The 14,442-nt window shown below is 45.7% G+C and overlaps 4 protein-coding genes across 4 annotated transcripts; 2 read left to right on the top strand and 2 right to left on the bottom strand.

Moving 5' to 3' along the window:
• Positions 1-184: 184 nt before the first annotated feature.
• On the bottom strand, positions 185-4,790 carry ari-2 (E3 ubiquitin-protein ligase ari-2). The gene is made up of 3 exons (XM_020950581.2): positions 3,862-4,790; positions 919-2,222; positions 185-852 (listed from the first exon to the last, which is right to left on the bottom strand). The coding sequence occupies exons 1-3, from the start codon at positions 3,926-3,928 to the stop codon at positions 706-708; spliced, it is 1,518 nt and encodes a 505-aa protein (XP_020806240.2). The 5' UTR covers positions 3,929-4,790; the 3' UTR covers positions 185-705.
• A 151-nt stretch (positions 4,791-4,941) lies between these two features.
• LOC110182537 (chronophin) lies at positions 4,942-6,501 on the bottom strand. Its single transcript, XM_020950589.2, has 2 exons — positions 5,390-6,501; positions 4,942-5,321 (listed from the first exon to the last, which is right to left on the bottom strand). The coding sequence occupies exons 1-2, from the start codon at positions 6,130-6,132 to the stop codon at positions 5,069-5,071; spliced, it is 996 nt and encodes a 331-aa protein (XP_020806248.2). The 5' UTR covers positions 6,133-6,501; the 3' UTR covers positions 4,942-5,068.
• Positions 6,502-6,979: 478 nt separating this feature from the next.
• Positions 6,980-9,054, top strand: Alp8 (Alkaline phosphatase 8). Its single transcript, XM_020950569.2, has 3 exons — positions 6,980-7,449; positions 7,530-8,220; positions 8,396-9,054. Exons 1-3 carry the CDS (start codon positions 7,045-7,047, stop codon positions 8,899-8,901), a joined length of 1,602 nt encoding a protein of 533 aa, XP_020806228.2. The 5' UTR covers positions 6,980-7,044; the 3' UTR covers positions 8,902-9,054.
• A 771-nt stretch (positions 9,055-9,825) lies between these two features.
• Alp7 (Alkaline phosphatase 7) lies at positions 9,826-12,275 on the top strand. Its single transcript, XM_020949495.2, has 4 exons — positions 9,826-10,470; positions 10,536-10,879; positions 10,956-11,976; positions 12,033-12,275. The coding sequence occupies exons 1-4, from the start codon at positions 10,398-10,400 to the stop codon at positions 12,218-12,220; spliced, it is 1,626 nt and encodes a 541-aa protein (XP_020805154.2). The 5' UTR covers positions 9,826-10,397; the 3' UTR covers positions 12,221-12,275.
• Positions 12,276-14,442: the final 2,167 nt, after the last annotated feature.

The following is a 14,442-nucleotide window of genomic DNA, read 5'->3' as shown; positions in this document are numbered from 1 at the left end:
AGTTTCGTTATACTTCAAGACTCCTCCTGGCGTTCGATTGATGTGCTGCGGTTAGTTACGAGATACATATTACGAATACTTGATGCTGTTAACGCGGCTGCTGCTCTCAGCCTCGCTCTGGGTTAATACGAGATTTAAAACTTAGGGTCTCTGGCCATCGGCCGGCCATTGATCTATATAATAATTGCTTGACTTGCTGCGCTATAAATTTAGAATTGTTTCTGCACTTCGTCGGGTCGCTTGGGCTTAGTTTTTGGAAAACTGTTGGAACACTTGGCCACTGAAATGCGTCTGGTTTGTCTGTAGCTAGTTTCATATAGTTATAGTACTGCTATCGCTATCGTTAACGTTCTGCGCAAGGCGTGGTATTGCAGTTTAACAGATCGTTTTGAGTGATTTCGAATGTCACAACTATAAATATTATACTTCAAGTAGTCGACTATGCTCTACGCTACGTACTCTATTCTATATGCACTTGATTATTAGTTTAGTTTAAAAATTAGCTACACGTCGTTAGGCTAACTCTAGATGGATACATGTGTGTAAATATCTGTATAATTTAATTTAATTTAAATAAGCGTCTATACTGTCGCGTCGTCGTCCCTTCAACAGTCTCTTTTTGTGCTAAACGGGACAAGCTATCTGTTCTGTCTGTTCGGTTCTGTTCTATTCTATCCTGGTGGTTCTGGAAGCGTATCGTTTTGCCTATGCATCCACTGGAAAGAAGTCTTTGAGTAGGGTGGTACGACGCTTCTCAGCGATGTCCATTTGATTCTCGAGATCACCCAGGTCCGTCGTCTCGGCACGCTCGATCTTCCACGACAGGTTCTCGATCTCAGCCTCCAGTTGCGCCTGTGAAGTTGATAGATTATTAGAGGTTTGATCCAAGCAAAGCCTGCGACATTCTAAGCAACCCACCTGCTGGTACTCGAAGAGATTCTTCCGTGAACCGCCCTCCATGTAATAGGCGTACGGATAGGTGTATTGCAGCGTGTATCGACACTTGGCCAGCAGTGCCGCCGCATTAAAGAGATACTGCCAGTCGATCCAGGTGCCGCTGCCGTTCATTACCTTGGAGTTGATGCGCTGGCGCAGCCGGTCGATCGTCTGCTGCTCTAGCTTGAGCGACTTGGAGTGGTTCTCCCAGCGTTCGTAGTAGTGCAGGTACTTCTTGAGCGCCTCGCGCGCCTGCACGTGCACCGACTCGTTGGCAATGTTGGGGTTGTCCTTGTAGCGGGAGCACTCGTAATACTCGGAACCGTGCGTCTTCCAGTCGCCCAGGCACATCCAGCAAAAGTCGTGTTTGCAATTGAAGCACTGCATGTGGTTGCAGCCGCCGTTCTTCTCGATGCAGATGTGACACTTGGGGCAGTCTTTGGTGTGGGCGCTTATGTAGTTGGCCGTTTCGCTGTCGTCGGCGCACTTGGTCAGCCACTTCTTGATCACCTGACAGTCGGTGGGCGCATGGTAGTCCATGCCGCACCGGAAGCAGAAGCCCGTGTGGCATACCTTGCATATGGCACGTTTGGCGGAGATCTCCGATGATTGCACTATGATCTGGCAGTTGGGTCCGGGGCAGAAGCGCAGCTCCGGGTGTGATTTCACGTAGTCCTTGAAGGCGAATTGCTGGTACTTGTCGCGCATTACCGGCCGGGTGACGAGCGTCAGCACCAAATCCTCCGGCACCCGTACATTGCACATCGGGGCCATGCATCCTATTTGCGTGGAGATGCCCTGAAAGATCTGCGTCTCAAAGTAGATGGTCCAGCAGTCCTTGCAGAACGAATGGCCGCAGGCCAGGCTATAGAACTTGTCACCCAGCTGAGAGCTGGCGCAAACGGGGCACATTTGACTTCGGTACTGTGGCGCCGTCGAGGCCGTTGTCTTGTATCCGCTGCTGCCGAGCCGAAGGAGCTGAGCGGTAGCCGCCGCAGCGCTTGTGGAAGCGGTATCCGCAACGGACGCAGTGGGAGGCTTGATGCGCGCCGTCACCAGCAGCGCGTTGGCGTCCTGCCGGTACTTTTCTACGACAATGTGATTGTTCCACTGGTGCTCCAGCAGCAGCACCTTGGCCAGCGAGGGCGTGATCTGCAGGATGGTGTTTAGCTTTTCCACGCGCTCGTTGAGCAGCTTTTCGATGTCCTCTACGGTTAGGCACTCGTACTCGAAATACTCGGGATCGGCTCGCTTCGGATCCAGGCGTTCCACATCACAGTCCTCGCCTGTAAGAGAAATGGGTAAATAAGTGAGTCTGTTTCGGGATTCATGAGTACATAATAGGATTTATTAAAGGTAGGATCTCATATTAAATTGATTCAATTGTTGTGGAAGTGAGAACGAATACACAACAGCTGAAATCATCACAATCTACCACCGAAAATAGGGGTTAATTTGTAGATGATTTCGAGTTACAGTTGCATATATAAATATTGCGACATAAACTGGTTTGATTTATGAATATTTGACTCTAAACTGTGATATATTTTAAAAGATAATAATAGATTTTAATAGATATATCTACATCGGATAGTATTTGCTAAATACTTACACCGATTATCGGTCTTCCTGTCAGTATTTGTGAACACCGTACTTTTGCTAATTCGTAACCCTAAGCTGAACAACAAGGCTGCCATACAAATGCCCGATTTTAGCCATACCCGTACGGGTATCTGATTGAAGGCTGTTGGCTGTTGGCTGTTACGAGGCGTCTTGGCCAGGTCTCAAGTTGTTGGCGGAAGGGACAGGTCAGAAGGCAGAGCTGACGGAAAAGCGGGCACAAAACAAAGTGCAACTACGTACTTGGGCACGCACCTGAGACGGTGTGTGTGACGGTGTGCTGCGGAGCGAAGAAGAGCGTGGGAAGAGCGGCGGGCAATAATGAAGCCAGCCACAAAACACAAAACCTCACAATCAGTCGCAACTACGAATTGTACTTATTCGAACACGGAGAGAAATAAGTGACTAGTTAAAGGCTTTGATGGAATGAAAATCAAATATTTTATAGTCGATAAATCTCTGAATAAATCCTGAGAGCTTAAAACATCTTGAATTTATAAGCAAATTACTACAAATGTTATAACCTTGCAGGGTATTATAATATCAGTCAGAAGCATACAACTTGGTAAAGGAGTCATTTTCAACCCTACAAATCATATAAATTATTAATCAGCATTAACAGCCGTGTCAATCTAGCTATGTCCGGCCAAAATTTATTTTTGTTCAACATTTTCAAAATTTTATAAGGGGTTACATCGTTAAAATTGAAATTTTTTAAACTTCAAACTGATTTTACAGATTTGTTAACCTAATAATAACTAGCTTTTATATAATGATTTCCATGCTGCAAGAATAATGCAAATAATTATTAAGTGGCAAAGCTATTGTTTCTAATTTTAATTGCAATTATTATTAAAAATTAGCACTCTTTTCTCGCCGTGCAGCTACGTGCGTGTGTGTTGGTTTCAAGTTCAATTCCATAATTTCAGCCTCATGGTCAAGCCAAGAAACGGAAAGCCCTCAGGAGAGAAGGGGGTACTGGAGGAGGCGATGGGTCTCCACCAAGGGGAGCAGGCGGAACCCAAGGCGAATGTCAAGTGCTGAATGCAAATATTCTCGCTTCTCTAGGCCTCCAAAAAGGTGAATAACCAACCCGCATGCACACACGCACGCACACATATGCCCAGGGCACTCTGTGTCCGTGTGTGTGTGCGTGTGTGTGTGTGTGTACTTCCTCACAAACACTGCGACAGGCCTATTTAGCCTCAGTTAAATCGATGGCGCTGATTGTTGTCAGGAGGAGAGGAGGCCAAAGAGTGGCCAGGGGAGAGGTGGCTTGTTTTGAATTAACAAAATCCTGCTTACCTGTGTTGTAGTAGTCGTAGTCATCATCGTTGTCCGATTCCAGTTCCATTTCGATATCGGAGTCCATCTTCGCGGACTACAATTACGCCTTCGATTGCGATGGCGATTGGGATTTGGATTGAGATTGAATTTCTGGCGAGGACACCAGGCTGCTGCTGGCTGTGTATGTGTGTGTGTGTTTCGTGTGTCTGTGGGCCAGCGAGCGTGCGTATGTGAGTGAGCTGTAAACGGGGTTGCGGGGCGGAGTGTCGTGTCTCTCGCCTCGCTCTTTTGTAACAGTTGTTGTAAGGGCGCTGGTGGTTGCTGTTGTTGTTTTTCCTGCTGCTGCTGCTGCTGCTCCTGGAGGTGGATGAAGTGACGGTCTTGTTGTTGTTGTTGTTGTGGTTGCTCCTGGTGGCGGCGGCCGAGGGGAGTGCAGAGTGGTGAGCACAGAACGGAGAGTGGCGACGGGTCGGAGCGGGGAGATGGATGGGATAGTTGGGGACTTAGTGCGATGCAGTTCTCCGTATTCTATTTGGGACAAGCTTTGCGGGAGGCGGCGGGGAGCGGTCCGTTGTTTTATTTTCGTTCATCCACATGTATACACACACACTTGCACACTCTCTTTCACGCACTCGCACACACTTGCAGCCCCGTTGCACTCAAGGTGTTTGCCTGCAGTTTATTTGCATCGACGTCTAAATGGCATCTTGTGCCAAATATTCTCGACTAGCACCCGCGCGCAGAGTAATAATACTCAATAATGCTGTAAAAAGCTTTGAATCCTTATCGCTTATCGTTGTCACTTGCTTCTTTGTTCCGAATTAAAAAACTTGTCTTGAAAACAGCAAATATGAGAACAGTGTGACCGCGTTCGAAATATTATATATAGGCCTTAGAATAAATACCACAGTATATCAATATACCAGTACAGTTTTAGGTGAAAGGTGGAAAACTTTGTTGAATAATGGTAGGGAACTTGGCTTAAGCGGAGGTCTTATTGGAAACAGTAAATTTATCGTTTATCGAAATACTATGCCTAGGCCTAAGATAAATACCACAGTATATCAGTATACCAGTTTTAGGAAAAAGGTGGAAAACTTTGGCTTAAGCGGCGGTTTTATTGGAATGTGTATTGATTTTAAATGTACTATTTTGATTTTCTAGCTCTTTACTATCTTTAGTTCTGCCTGCGCGCCAAAATTTGAATTAGAAAAACTTAGATTTCTCACTCATAGGCAACTTTTTGCTGTGAATCTTCTTCGTCTTGCTCTTCGTCTTCAGATTCTGCGGGATTACTTTCGGTACTTAAAAACTCATGAAAATGAGCTAAACTGGATAAATAGAGATCTGGGACCAATTTTATCTTATTTTCGTTTCCCTCTTCTTTAATTCTTTGGGCTTCTTTAAGAGCTTTTTCGTCAGCCACCAAAAGAGACTGGAAACCACAGATGCTGGCAAAAGCCATATCCTCTTTGAGCCTGATTAATAAGATTTATAATATAAATAGTTATTAAGGAACAAAGTTTTATATTAAAATGATTCTTACGAGTTTCCTATCACTAGAGTCTTTTCTGGCTCGATTTCGCCGGACTCCAGCAACTTTCCCATTATCCGGGGATGCGGTTTTCCCAAGACTACGGGCTTTCGATTGACAATTACTTGGATGGCAGCCGCCACAGTGGCGGCATCTGGAATCCGTTGCTTTCCAAAAGCGATGGATCCATCTCTGCCGGTGGTCAAGAAGAGCACCTTGGGATTTTGCAGGTAGTTGCAGGCTACGATCATCCCATTTGTGTCCATGGCATCATCCCTGGCCACCACCACGGCACCCACATCGGGATCCAGCTCCAGAGTGGACACAAACTCGACCCAGCACTTTCCCTCTGCATTTTGGTTGCTAACAATGGTGCAGAAGCCGGCATTTCTCAGATCCCTACAGATGCCACTACCGCCCATGACGAGCACCTTCTTCTCGAACTTCTTGTCGATGAGGTAGCTCGATATGGATCCCGCTGAGTTGAGCACGTCCTGCTCCCTGACTTGGTAGCCCATACCCGCTGCCTTCTGGGTCAAATTCGCATTCGTGAGGATGCTATCGTTGGTCACGATCAGGCATCGCTTTCCCTTGGCCCTGACGGCATTAAAGACATCCACGGATCCCTCAATGGGCTCATACTCATGCCACAAAACCCCATCTGTACCGAAAATAACGGTCTGGATCCCGCCCAGCCACTCGGCAACTTGCTGCTTGGACAGCTTGTCCAAGAGGCTGCAACTACGTTTGAACATTTGCAGAATTTTGTTAATTATTTTTTTTTTTGTCTAAAATTTTGAAGTATGGAAGTATGATTCTATGGCGATAATTTCCCAGAAAGTGATAAGAATGAAATTCGTTCTATTTGTCATATTTAGTAGATTCACCTTTTCTCAAATTTCACCATTGTAATAGCTTGTAAGCTTTTAAATTCTCTTACATTTATCTAGAACTTGATTCTAGGAAATTGTGAATTTGTAAACCATTAAAATTATAATGTTAAGATTCCTGTAATTCCTGCATTCTCCATATCAGGCAGTTTAAACAATAACAACTTTCTCCACAGTCCACGAGATGCGGTCCGAGAGGCAGGCAAGTCCATTTGTGAAAATGCAAAATACTACTGATAAGTCAGCGCACGTTCTGGATAGATATGGAGATCATGGGACTAGCTTATTGGTTTATAGCCGCAAACGTGACTGCACTGATTCACAGAGCTGCGGGAACTATTTGCACAGGTGATTCCAGCTTTTTTTGAGGATCATGTGCGAGACAAGTGGGCACGGCATCTCCATTTCTGGAACATCGAAACGATATGTTCAAACGACCTCAAAGATGAGCAAGAACACATTTTCTTTTTATTGGTTGGTTGGATAGTGGTGGTTAGATAGTGGCAAAGTTAAACCTCCTACGTAGCGGGTAATTAAACAGACCCTTTCCCAACTACCCGGGCATCATGCAAGATTCAGATGATTTTTCGGGAGATAGGGAAGGTTCGTCCCCACCGAGATAACTCAATCGTGGGTCCATAAACTAAATTTAGATACTCCCTGTCTGGGGCACTATAATCCCCCGCACACGAATCGCAGCAGGCCATATAAGCCCAAGGAATCCGAGCAACCCGGTGTAGTTAGTGATACCTCACCAGCAGCAACACAATTAGAAAGATGCTCTCCTCGCAGAGGCAGTTTCTTCTCCCCATCCTGGGGCTCCTGGCCATGGCCGGAACAACCCTCGGCGGCCTCAGGGAGGTGCACAACGTCTACGAGATGTCGGGCCAACCTGCCATCAAGCCCAGGTTCTCGACGGATGTGGCCAACAACAAGTACACACCCCCGGAAGAGATGGATCCTCAATTCTGGTACTCACTCGCCGACGAGGAGATAGAGAAGCGTCTCGCTTTGCCCCAGCCCAGTCCCGTGAAGGCTAAGAATGTGATTATGTTCCTGGGCGACGGTATGCCCCTGGCCACCGTTGCAGCTGCTCGAATCCTGAAGGGACAGCGTCAGGGCAAGACCGGTGAGGAGTCCTCGCTGAGCTTCGAGCGGTTCCCCCATACGGGATTGAGCAGGGTGAGTTACAGTACCAATTCAGGATTTCAGACAGCGTTGACATATATGTAATAACAAATGGGAATCTTATTTCTCTACAGACCTACTGCGCTAATGCCCAGGTACCCGACTCTGCCTGCACGGCCACCGCCTATCTGTGCGGCGTAAAGACCAACATCATCAATATCGGAGTCAGTGCCGCCGTGAACTACAACAACTGCACGGCTAGCCAGAATCCTGCTAACCGTCTGACCTCCATTGCCGAATGGGCTCAGAATGCCGGCAAGTCTACGGGAATCGTGACCACCACTACCTTAACCCATGCCAGTCCTTCGGGAGCGTATGCCAAGACCGCCAACCGCATGTGGGAGTGTGACACGGATGTGACTAGCTACGGCGCCGATGCCAGCACCTGCATCGACATGGCCACTCAGCTGGTGACACAAACGCCCGGCAAGAACTTTGATATCATGTTTGGCGGCGGCATGGGCAAGTTCCTGCCCAAGAGCATCAAGGATAGCCACGGAAACGCCGGAGAGCGATCCGATGGCGTTAACCTGCTGGGCCGCTGGCAGGGACTACACGACAACGGAGTCCTGGTTACCAACCGCAATCAGCTGCTCAGTGTTAACGTCTCTCGTGTGTCCAGCATCGTTGGCCTCTTCCAGTCCAAGCTAATGAACTTCCACATGGATGCGGATGCCACCTACCAGCCCACTCTCTCCGAGCTCACCGAGGTGGCCATCAAGAAGCTGAGTCAGAACGAAAATGGATACTTTGTGTTCATTGAAGGTGGGTTGGTCTATAAAGAGTGAGGGTCATATAAGTTTGCTGGGAGCATTTAAGCTGTATATATCATCAGCTTTATCAGTATATAACATTTAATGGGGATGCTGTTCTGGTTTTCACAAACACACAATTCAAAGCGCTTTGTATTTTATATCCTTATATTCTCTTCCTTCTTTAGGTGGTCTCATTGACTATGGCAATCACTACACCCAACCAGGCTATGCTCTGGATGAGACCCTGGAATTCGAGAAGGCCATTCAACTTGCGCGGGATATGACCAACATCGAGGACACTTTGATTGTGGTGACTGCGGATCATGGTCATGCTGTCAGCATTGCCGGATATCCTGGCCGTGGAACGCCCATTTTGGGACTCAACCAGCACGACACCGATCTTAATGGCGTGAAGTACGCCGTGCTCAACTATGCTGCTGGTCCCAACCAGTATCTGGACGAGACCGGACAGCGCATTCCCCTGGACGACATCCTCGTTTCCGATGACGCAATTGCACCCAGTTACATTGCCAAGGACCAGGGCGTGCACTCTGGCGAGGATGTCGGCATCTGGGCATCCGGTCCCCAGAGTCACCTCTTCACCGGCGTGATGCAGCAGAGCACCATTCCCCATCTGATGGCCTATGCCTCGTGCGTCGGAAGCGGAAAAAAGGTGTGCGATCGGGAGTGAAAGACTCGATGCCAGGAAAATTCACTTACAAGACTCAGGGAAAACTTAGCAAACTTTTAATGATGACGATGTCCGAATATAGGGCATATTTTATTATTTTTTCAGCAAGACTCCACATTTAAGTCTTTAATAAAAAAATGTACTAAGCAAGCATATGGTAATTGTTTACTTGGGGATATATCTTTTATGTATGGAAAATTTTTGAAGACTTGAAGTTTGGAATAAAAAAAAAGATACTAGTTACATAACAAGTAATGCAGATTAAATAGATTTTACCCCAATAAAGATTATAGTTACGTACTAAAACATTTAGTACAATTATATTACTTTGAACTCTAAAAAAAAGTTGATAATTGCATAGGTTCTTTTTGGGATTGTGGAGATAAAAATTAACCATTACATTTCAAGATTGCTGAAGTCTTGTTTTCATTTGGAAGTCCAACAGATCTATATTGTTATTAATTACAAAATATTAGGCTATACATAATAAATTTAAAACCAACGCTTTTTTGACTTATTGAAGTTAGTAAATTTAATTGGCAAATCTCCACGATTTGGGGTTAATTTAAATAGTTTATTTTAAACCCCTGAAAGTCTGTAGATTTCACAAAATTGAATAATTGTAAACCGATAATGACCAGTCCCTTCTTTAAAGAATATCTTTAATACTTTAAGATACCTATAATAAAATCGTTTATGTAAATAATTGCCCTAAAACAAATCAAATTTAATTCTAACATATACAACCGTTTTAGATGAGTAATATTACTTTAGTTTTTAACATGATTACCCAATAAAATAAACCATAACGTATAGTTTTCATCTCCTGAAATTTTACTTACACTTTTTCTAATTTTTAGGGAAATAAATAAAGTCCTTTGAGTAACTTTAGATGCCTGATGAATGGTATGATGAATAAAACATATATAAATCATTGCTCCGAGGAATTGTATAGACTGAAACCATAAGGCCCCAGTGACAGTCCCAGCCTCAGTGTCTCCTATCACCAAAGAACCTTAATTGGGTGTCACGTCAGTGGGACTGCTTAGCCAAGATATAATATCTATATCTTTTAATAGTCATGCTTATGGTTGCGAACACATGTGGAATTTAGCACTTGCTGCCCCTAATTTCACCTTGTCAGTGTGGGGTGGAGGGTCAGGTTCAGCGGTCCCCGATTTTTGGGGTGCCGTGCCCATCAGAACCCGAAGCGTGTTAGTTATCGCTCTAGATAGGTTTTCATTGGTCCAGGTCCTCGGACTGGTAGCCGGGCCTTTCGGCCAGAATTATCCCCACCATATAATCATAAAGCCAAAAGACTAGGCAAATACCAGGCCATAAACTGAGATTTTGGAAGAGGTTTTAATTTAGAGGATTATGCCATGAAGATATGACAACCCAGATAAGGCCGCCCAAACCGGTTAATAAAAAGCCGTGGGAAGAGCACCGAAATCAGTTCAATTGCCAACGTCAAGCGAACTTAACATTTATCCAAAATGACAAGAACCGTCGGGATTATCGTGGTCCTAAGCGCCGTGGTGGCCGCCTCCTTGGCTGCATCTCTGGACAGTGAGTGGTAGTAAAAATCGACCAAATAGTGTTCAAAAATCTCACAAGAATCGTACACTTTCCAGTGCCTGAGATTCACAGCCAAAGGCAGTTGGTTGGAGGGACAGTCTCGAAGGCCCGCGAAGGAAATATCATCGATCCCAATGCCTTGGGAAAGCGCGGTAACGGACCCGAGGAGGAGAAGAACGCTCAGTTTTGGTATGATCTGGCTTACGAGGAGCTCGCCAGAAAACTGGAGCAGCCGCAACCCGATAAGAGGAAGGCCAAGAACCTGATCATGTTCCTCGGCGATGGCATGTCCTTGTCCACAGTGGCGGCCGCACGAATTCACAAGGGTCAGCTGAAGGGCAATCCCGGCGAGGAGGACTCCCTTAGCTTCGAGAAGTTCCCCTACACCGGTCTGAGCAAGGTGAGTGCAAAACTATATTTAAAATTGCGATTTTTATATATTTCTGAGGCTCCTTTATCACTTATCCACTCTGCAGACGTACTGCTCCAACGCCCAGGTGCCCGACTCAGCTTGCACGGCCACCGCCTATCTGTGCGGTGTGAAGACCAACATCGTGGCCCTTGGAGTAAGCGCTGCCGTCAACTTTAACAACTGCAGTGGCAGTGAGGATCCTGCCAACCGTCTGACCTCCATTGCCGAGTGGGCCCAGAATGCCGGCAAATCCACGGGCATTGTGACCACCACAACCTTGACCCATGCCAGTCCATCGGGAGCCTATGCCAAGACCACCAACCGATTCTTCGAGTGCGACACAGACATTGTGACCTATGGCGAGGGACAGAATGACCCGGCCACCTGCACGGACATTGCCACTCAGCTAATCACGCAGACTCCCGGCAAGAACTTCGACGTGATGCTGGGCGGCGGCATTGGCAAATTCCTTCCCAACACCGTCACGGATCCGTTCAACAAGAAGGGCGAGCGGTCCGATGGAGTGAACCTTTTGGCCCGCTGGCAGGGCATGCATCCTGGCGGCGTCCATGCCTACAACCGCGCCCAGCTGCTGAGCGTGAACGCCTCGAGGATCACCAACCTGATCGGTACCTTCCGCTCGGGCGTAATGAACTTCCATAAAATGGCCGATGCCAAGGAGGAGCCCACTCTGGCGGAGATGACCCGCAAGGCCATTGAGGTGGTCAGGAAGAACCCCGAGGGCTATGTCCTGTTCGTCGAGGGCGGCCTCATTGATTACGGCAACCACTACAACTCCCCGACCTTGTCGCTGGACGAGACACTGCAGTTCGAGCAGGCCGTGGAGGAGGCCATTGGAATGACTGATCCCGATGATACTCTGGTCGTGGTCACTTCTGACCATGCCCATCCCCTGACTATCGCTGGATATCCCAGCAGGGGCACCCCCATCCTGGGACTCAACCAGGACGATGCCGACGTGAACGGCGTGAAGTATGCCACTCTGAACTACGCCGTGGGTCTGGAGCAGTACCTGGACGAGAATGGCCAGCGCTACGATATCTCTGATAAAGTTGGAAAGGAGGGTGAGAATTACATGTTAAACATATATAACTTATTAACTAATTATATTCCCCTTTAGACTTTATTCATCCCAGCTACATTCATGGCAATATCGGTGTGCATGCTGGCGAAGATGTCGGTATTTTTGCCACTGGCCCTCAGAGCCATCTATTCGGCGGAGTCCTCCAGCAGAGCTTCATTCCCCACTTTATGGCCTATGCCGGCTGCATTGGCAATGGCCCCACTCTGTGCAACACTCAAGAATAGACAAATGAGTTCCATTCGTCAGAATGGCTCTAAAATATAGAGTATTTAAAAAGCACTTGCGACTCTGACTTTGGTTCTTGGGGAAGGGAGCACTTTCGCGAAATCAATAATCAAATTGACTTTACTCCCCATAATTTATTGCATCTGTCCAGTTTGGCTGTCTGCCGAATTGACTTCAATTAAAAACGCATCAGCCAGACAGCGCGTCGAAGTCGCACTTGCAGATACAGATACAGCTGCGGAGACAGATACAGATACAAGACACAGATACGATTTGTTGAGCGATCACGACGATTTGTTGCCAGCGGAGAGCTGTCAGTGGGAGAATAAATATGAATTCACTGAATGTCAGGTTCAAGCACTGTCATTGCCAGTAGATGGGGATATATCGGCTCGGCAATCGGCATACATATATGTATATAGACACCCACACGCATGTGGAGCAGCTCCTTCACTCGCACTGGCCGACTTTGACTTGCAATTGTCTTGCTTGTCGTTACTCATTCCATAGAATTTATTTAAATGCGCTTGACATGAAGCAAGTCGAGGCGAGGCGAGACAAGACGAAGGCGCAGCTACAAAACAATTAAGCTTAATATTTATTCGCAGCTTACGCAATTAAGGATCGTTTTGCCAAGGCAGTGTCCTTGCCCCAGCCACATCAACAACTTCATAACTGCCGGCACGCACAACAAAGACATATCAGATTAATATTTAATGTATTCAAAAAGATCTGTCATGCTGTACAATACCATTGTAAATATATGTAACATTTTATTATTTAATATAATACACAAGAAAATACAGAACAAGTAAGAAACTTAACTTCGTGAAATAGAAATTTCTATACTCTTGCTGAGAAAATCCCTCATAGCTCAGACAAAAATGCATTAATTTCACTTCTGAAAACTTTTCTGTGTGCGTTTTTATTGGGATAACAAATCTGCATACCAAATTTAAAGTTATACAAATACAGTCGAATCCCGATAATTCGTACCCCGCTAAATCGAAAATCGCGATAATTCGTAAAAAATTCTGTCCCCTTGAAAAAAACTCGTTAATTCGTAAAAATTCCATACATTTTGGTCCCCTCGTTAATTCGTAGTATTTGGCGCAACGCAAAGAATATTGAACCTCTTAAAAATCGTAATTTTGTTTCGAAACCTCTTATAAATCGTAATGCGATGTGAAATATTTTGTAGTTAAAGCGACGTTAGATTTTGCAGAAAAGATAAAGCTAAATACATATGTAAACATGATGTGAAATGTAAAAACCCCCTTTATTCGACTCTTTCATTTTTGAGCCCCTTTAAATAGAAATCTCGATAAATCGAATTCCCGTCTAATTCGTAAAAAATGTGATCCCCTTGCCATTTCGAATTATCGGGACTCGACTGTAATATAAATGTCATGTTTAAGAGTTACCGCAGTAGAGGACACGTCATTGTTTACTTCCTTCCAGTGTTGTGACCAAAAATGCTGATTCCATTCAAAGGGAGCTTCTTCCTAGTCATCCAGATGTATTGCATTGGCCACGTCATATTTTTAGGCCGAAGGCTGATCACTTGCACTATCACTTGAGATGTTAACACTAGGTACCCCTAGGACAGACTGAGGAGCGCGGGCCCTCAGCGCCTCTATTTATAGTCCGCGAGCAGAGCAGAGCAGAGCAGAGAAGAGCAGAGCAGAGCAGAGCAGAGAAGAGAATGTGAGTGCGTGGGAGAGAAGCTGTTGCCTCTAGAGATTAACATAGAGCGATTAACATAGCGAGAGTGGGGGAGAGGCAGAGAGCAGCAGCGAGCTGATATTTAATTTAACTTTAATCAGCAAGTAACTTTAAGCAGTAAGTAACTCTGATCAGTAAGTATCAATGAACACTAAGTAACTCTGAGCAGTAAGTAACTCTAAACAGTAAGTATCTATGACCAGTAAGTAACTCTGATCAGTAAGTATGTATGTTCACTTACTAACTTTGAACACTAATAAACAATGACTTGCAACTTTTGTAACACAACACATTTCTGAAACTTGGCCGGCAGCACTCACTTCGTTCCGGGGATGTTAGAACTTGTTGGGAATCATATGCACAGTTGTGCGAGATTTGTTTTAGAACAAATTTAATCTATTTCAATGATCTATGGAGTTATTCTTGTATATAATTTTACTGGTATATAAGTCGGAGCATGACGTATCGGTGGACTATATACAGTCGAATCCCGATA

This window comes from Drosophila serrata, unplaced genomic scaffold (genome assembly GCF_035046125.1).
Source record: "Drosophila serrata isolate PLE 108 unplaced genomic scaffold, ASM3504612v1 contig_184, whole genome shotgun sequence".
NCBI classification, from domain to species: Eukaryota; Metazoa; Arthropoda; class Insecta; order Diptera; family Drosophilidae; genus Drosophila; species Drosophila serrata.
Note: the sequence above shows the minus strand (reverse complement) of the source record. Positions and strands in the feature narration are given on the sequence as shown.

Bases quoted from the DNA above. Each gene is read 5' to 3' on its own strand.
- LOC110182537 (XM_020950589.2), bottom strand. From the start codon at position 6,132: ATGTTCAAACGTAGTTGCAGCCTCTTGGACAAGCTGTCCAAGCAGCAA. The intron at 5,322-5,389 runs GTAAGAATCATT...CTTATTAATCAG, and splicing joins ACTCTAGTGATAGGAAACTC to GCTCAAAGAGGATATGGCTT.
- Alp7 (XM_020949495.2), top strand. From the start codon at position 10,398: ATGACAAGAACCGTCGGGATTATCGTGGTCCTAAGCGCCGTGGTGGCC. The intron at 10,471-10,535 runs GTGAGTGGTAGT...TACACTTTCCAG, and splicing joins CTTGGCTGCATCTCTGGACA to TGCCTGAGATTCACAGCCAA. The intron at 11,977-12,032 runs GTGAGAATTACA...ATTCCCCTTTAG, and splicing joins TGATAAAGTTGGAAAGGAGG to ACTTTATTCATCCCAGCTAC.
- Alp8 (XM_020950569.2), top strand. From the start codon at position 7,045: ATGCTCTCCTCGCAGAGGCAGTTTCTTCTCCCCATCCTGGGGCTCCTG. The intron at 7,450-7,529 runs GTGAGTTACAGT...ATTTCTCTACAG, and splicing joins CCCATACGGGATTGAGCAGG to ACCTACTGCGCTAATGCCCA. The intron at 8,221-8,395 runs GTGGGTTGGTCT...TTCCTTCTTTAG, and splicing joins ATACTTTGTGTTCATTGAAG to GTGGTCTCATTGACTATGGC.
- ari-2 (XM_020950581.2), bottom strand. From the start codon at position 3,928: ATGGACTCCGATATCGAAATGGAACTGGAATCGGACAACGATGATGAC. The intron at 2,223-3,861 runs GTAAGCAGGATT...TTTCTCTTACAG, and splicing joins CTACGACTACTACAACACAG to GCGAGGACTGTGATGTGGAA. The intron at 853-918 runs GTGGGTTGCTTA...TCAACTTCACAG, and splicing joins ATCTCTTCGAGTACCAGCAG to GCGCAACTGGAGGCTGAGAT.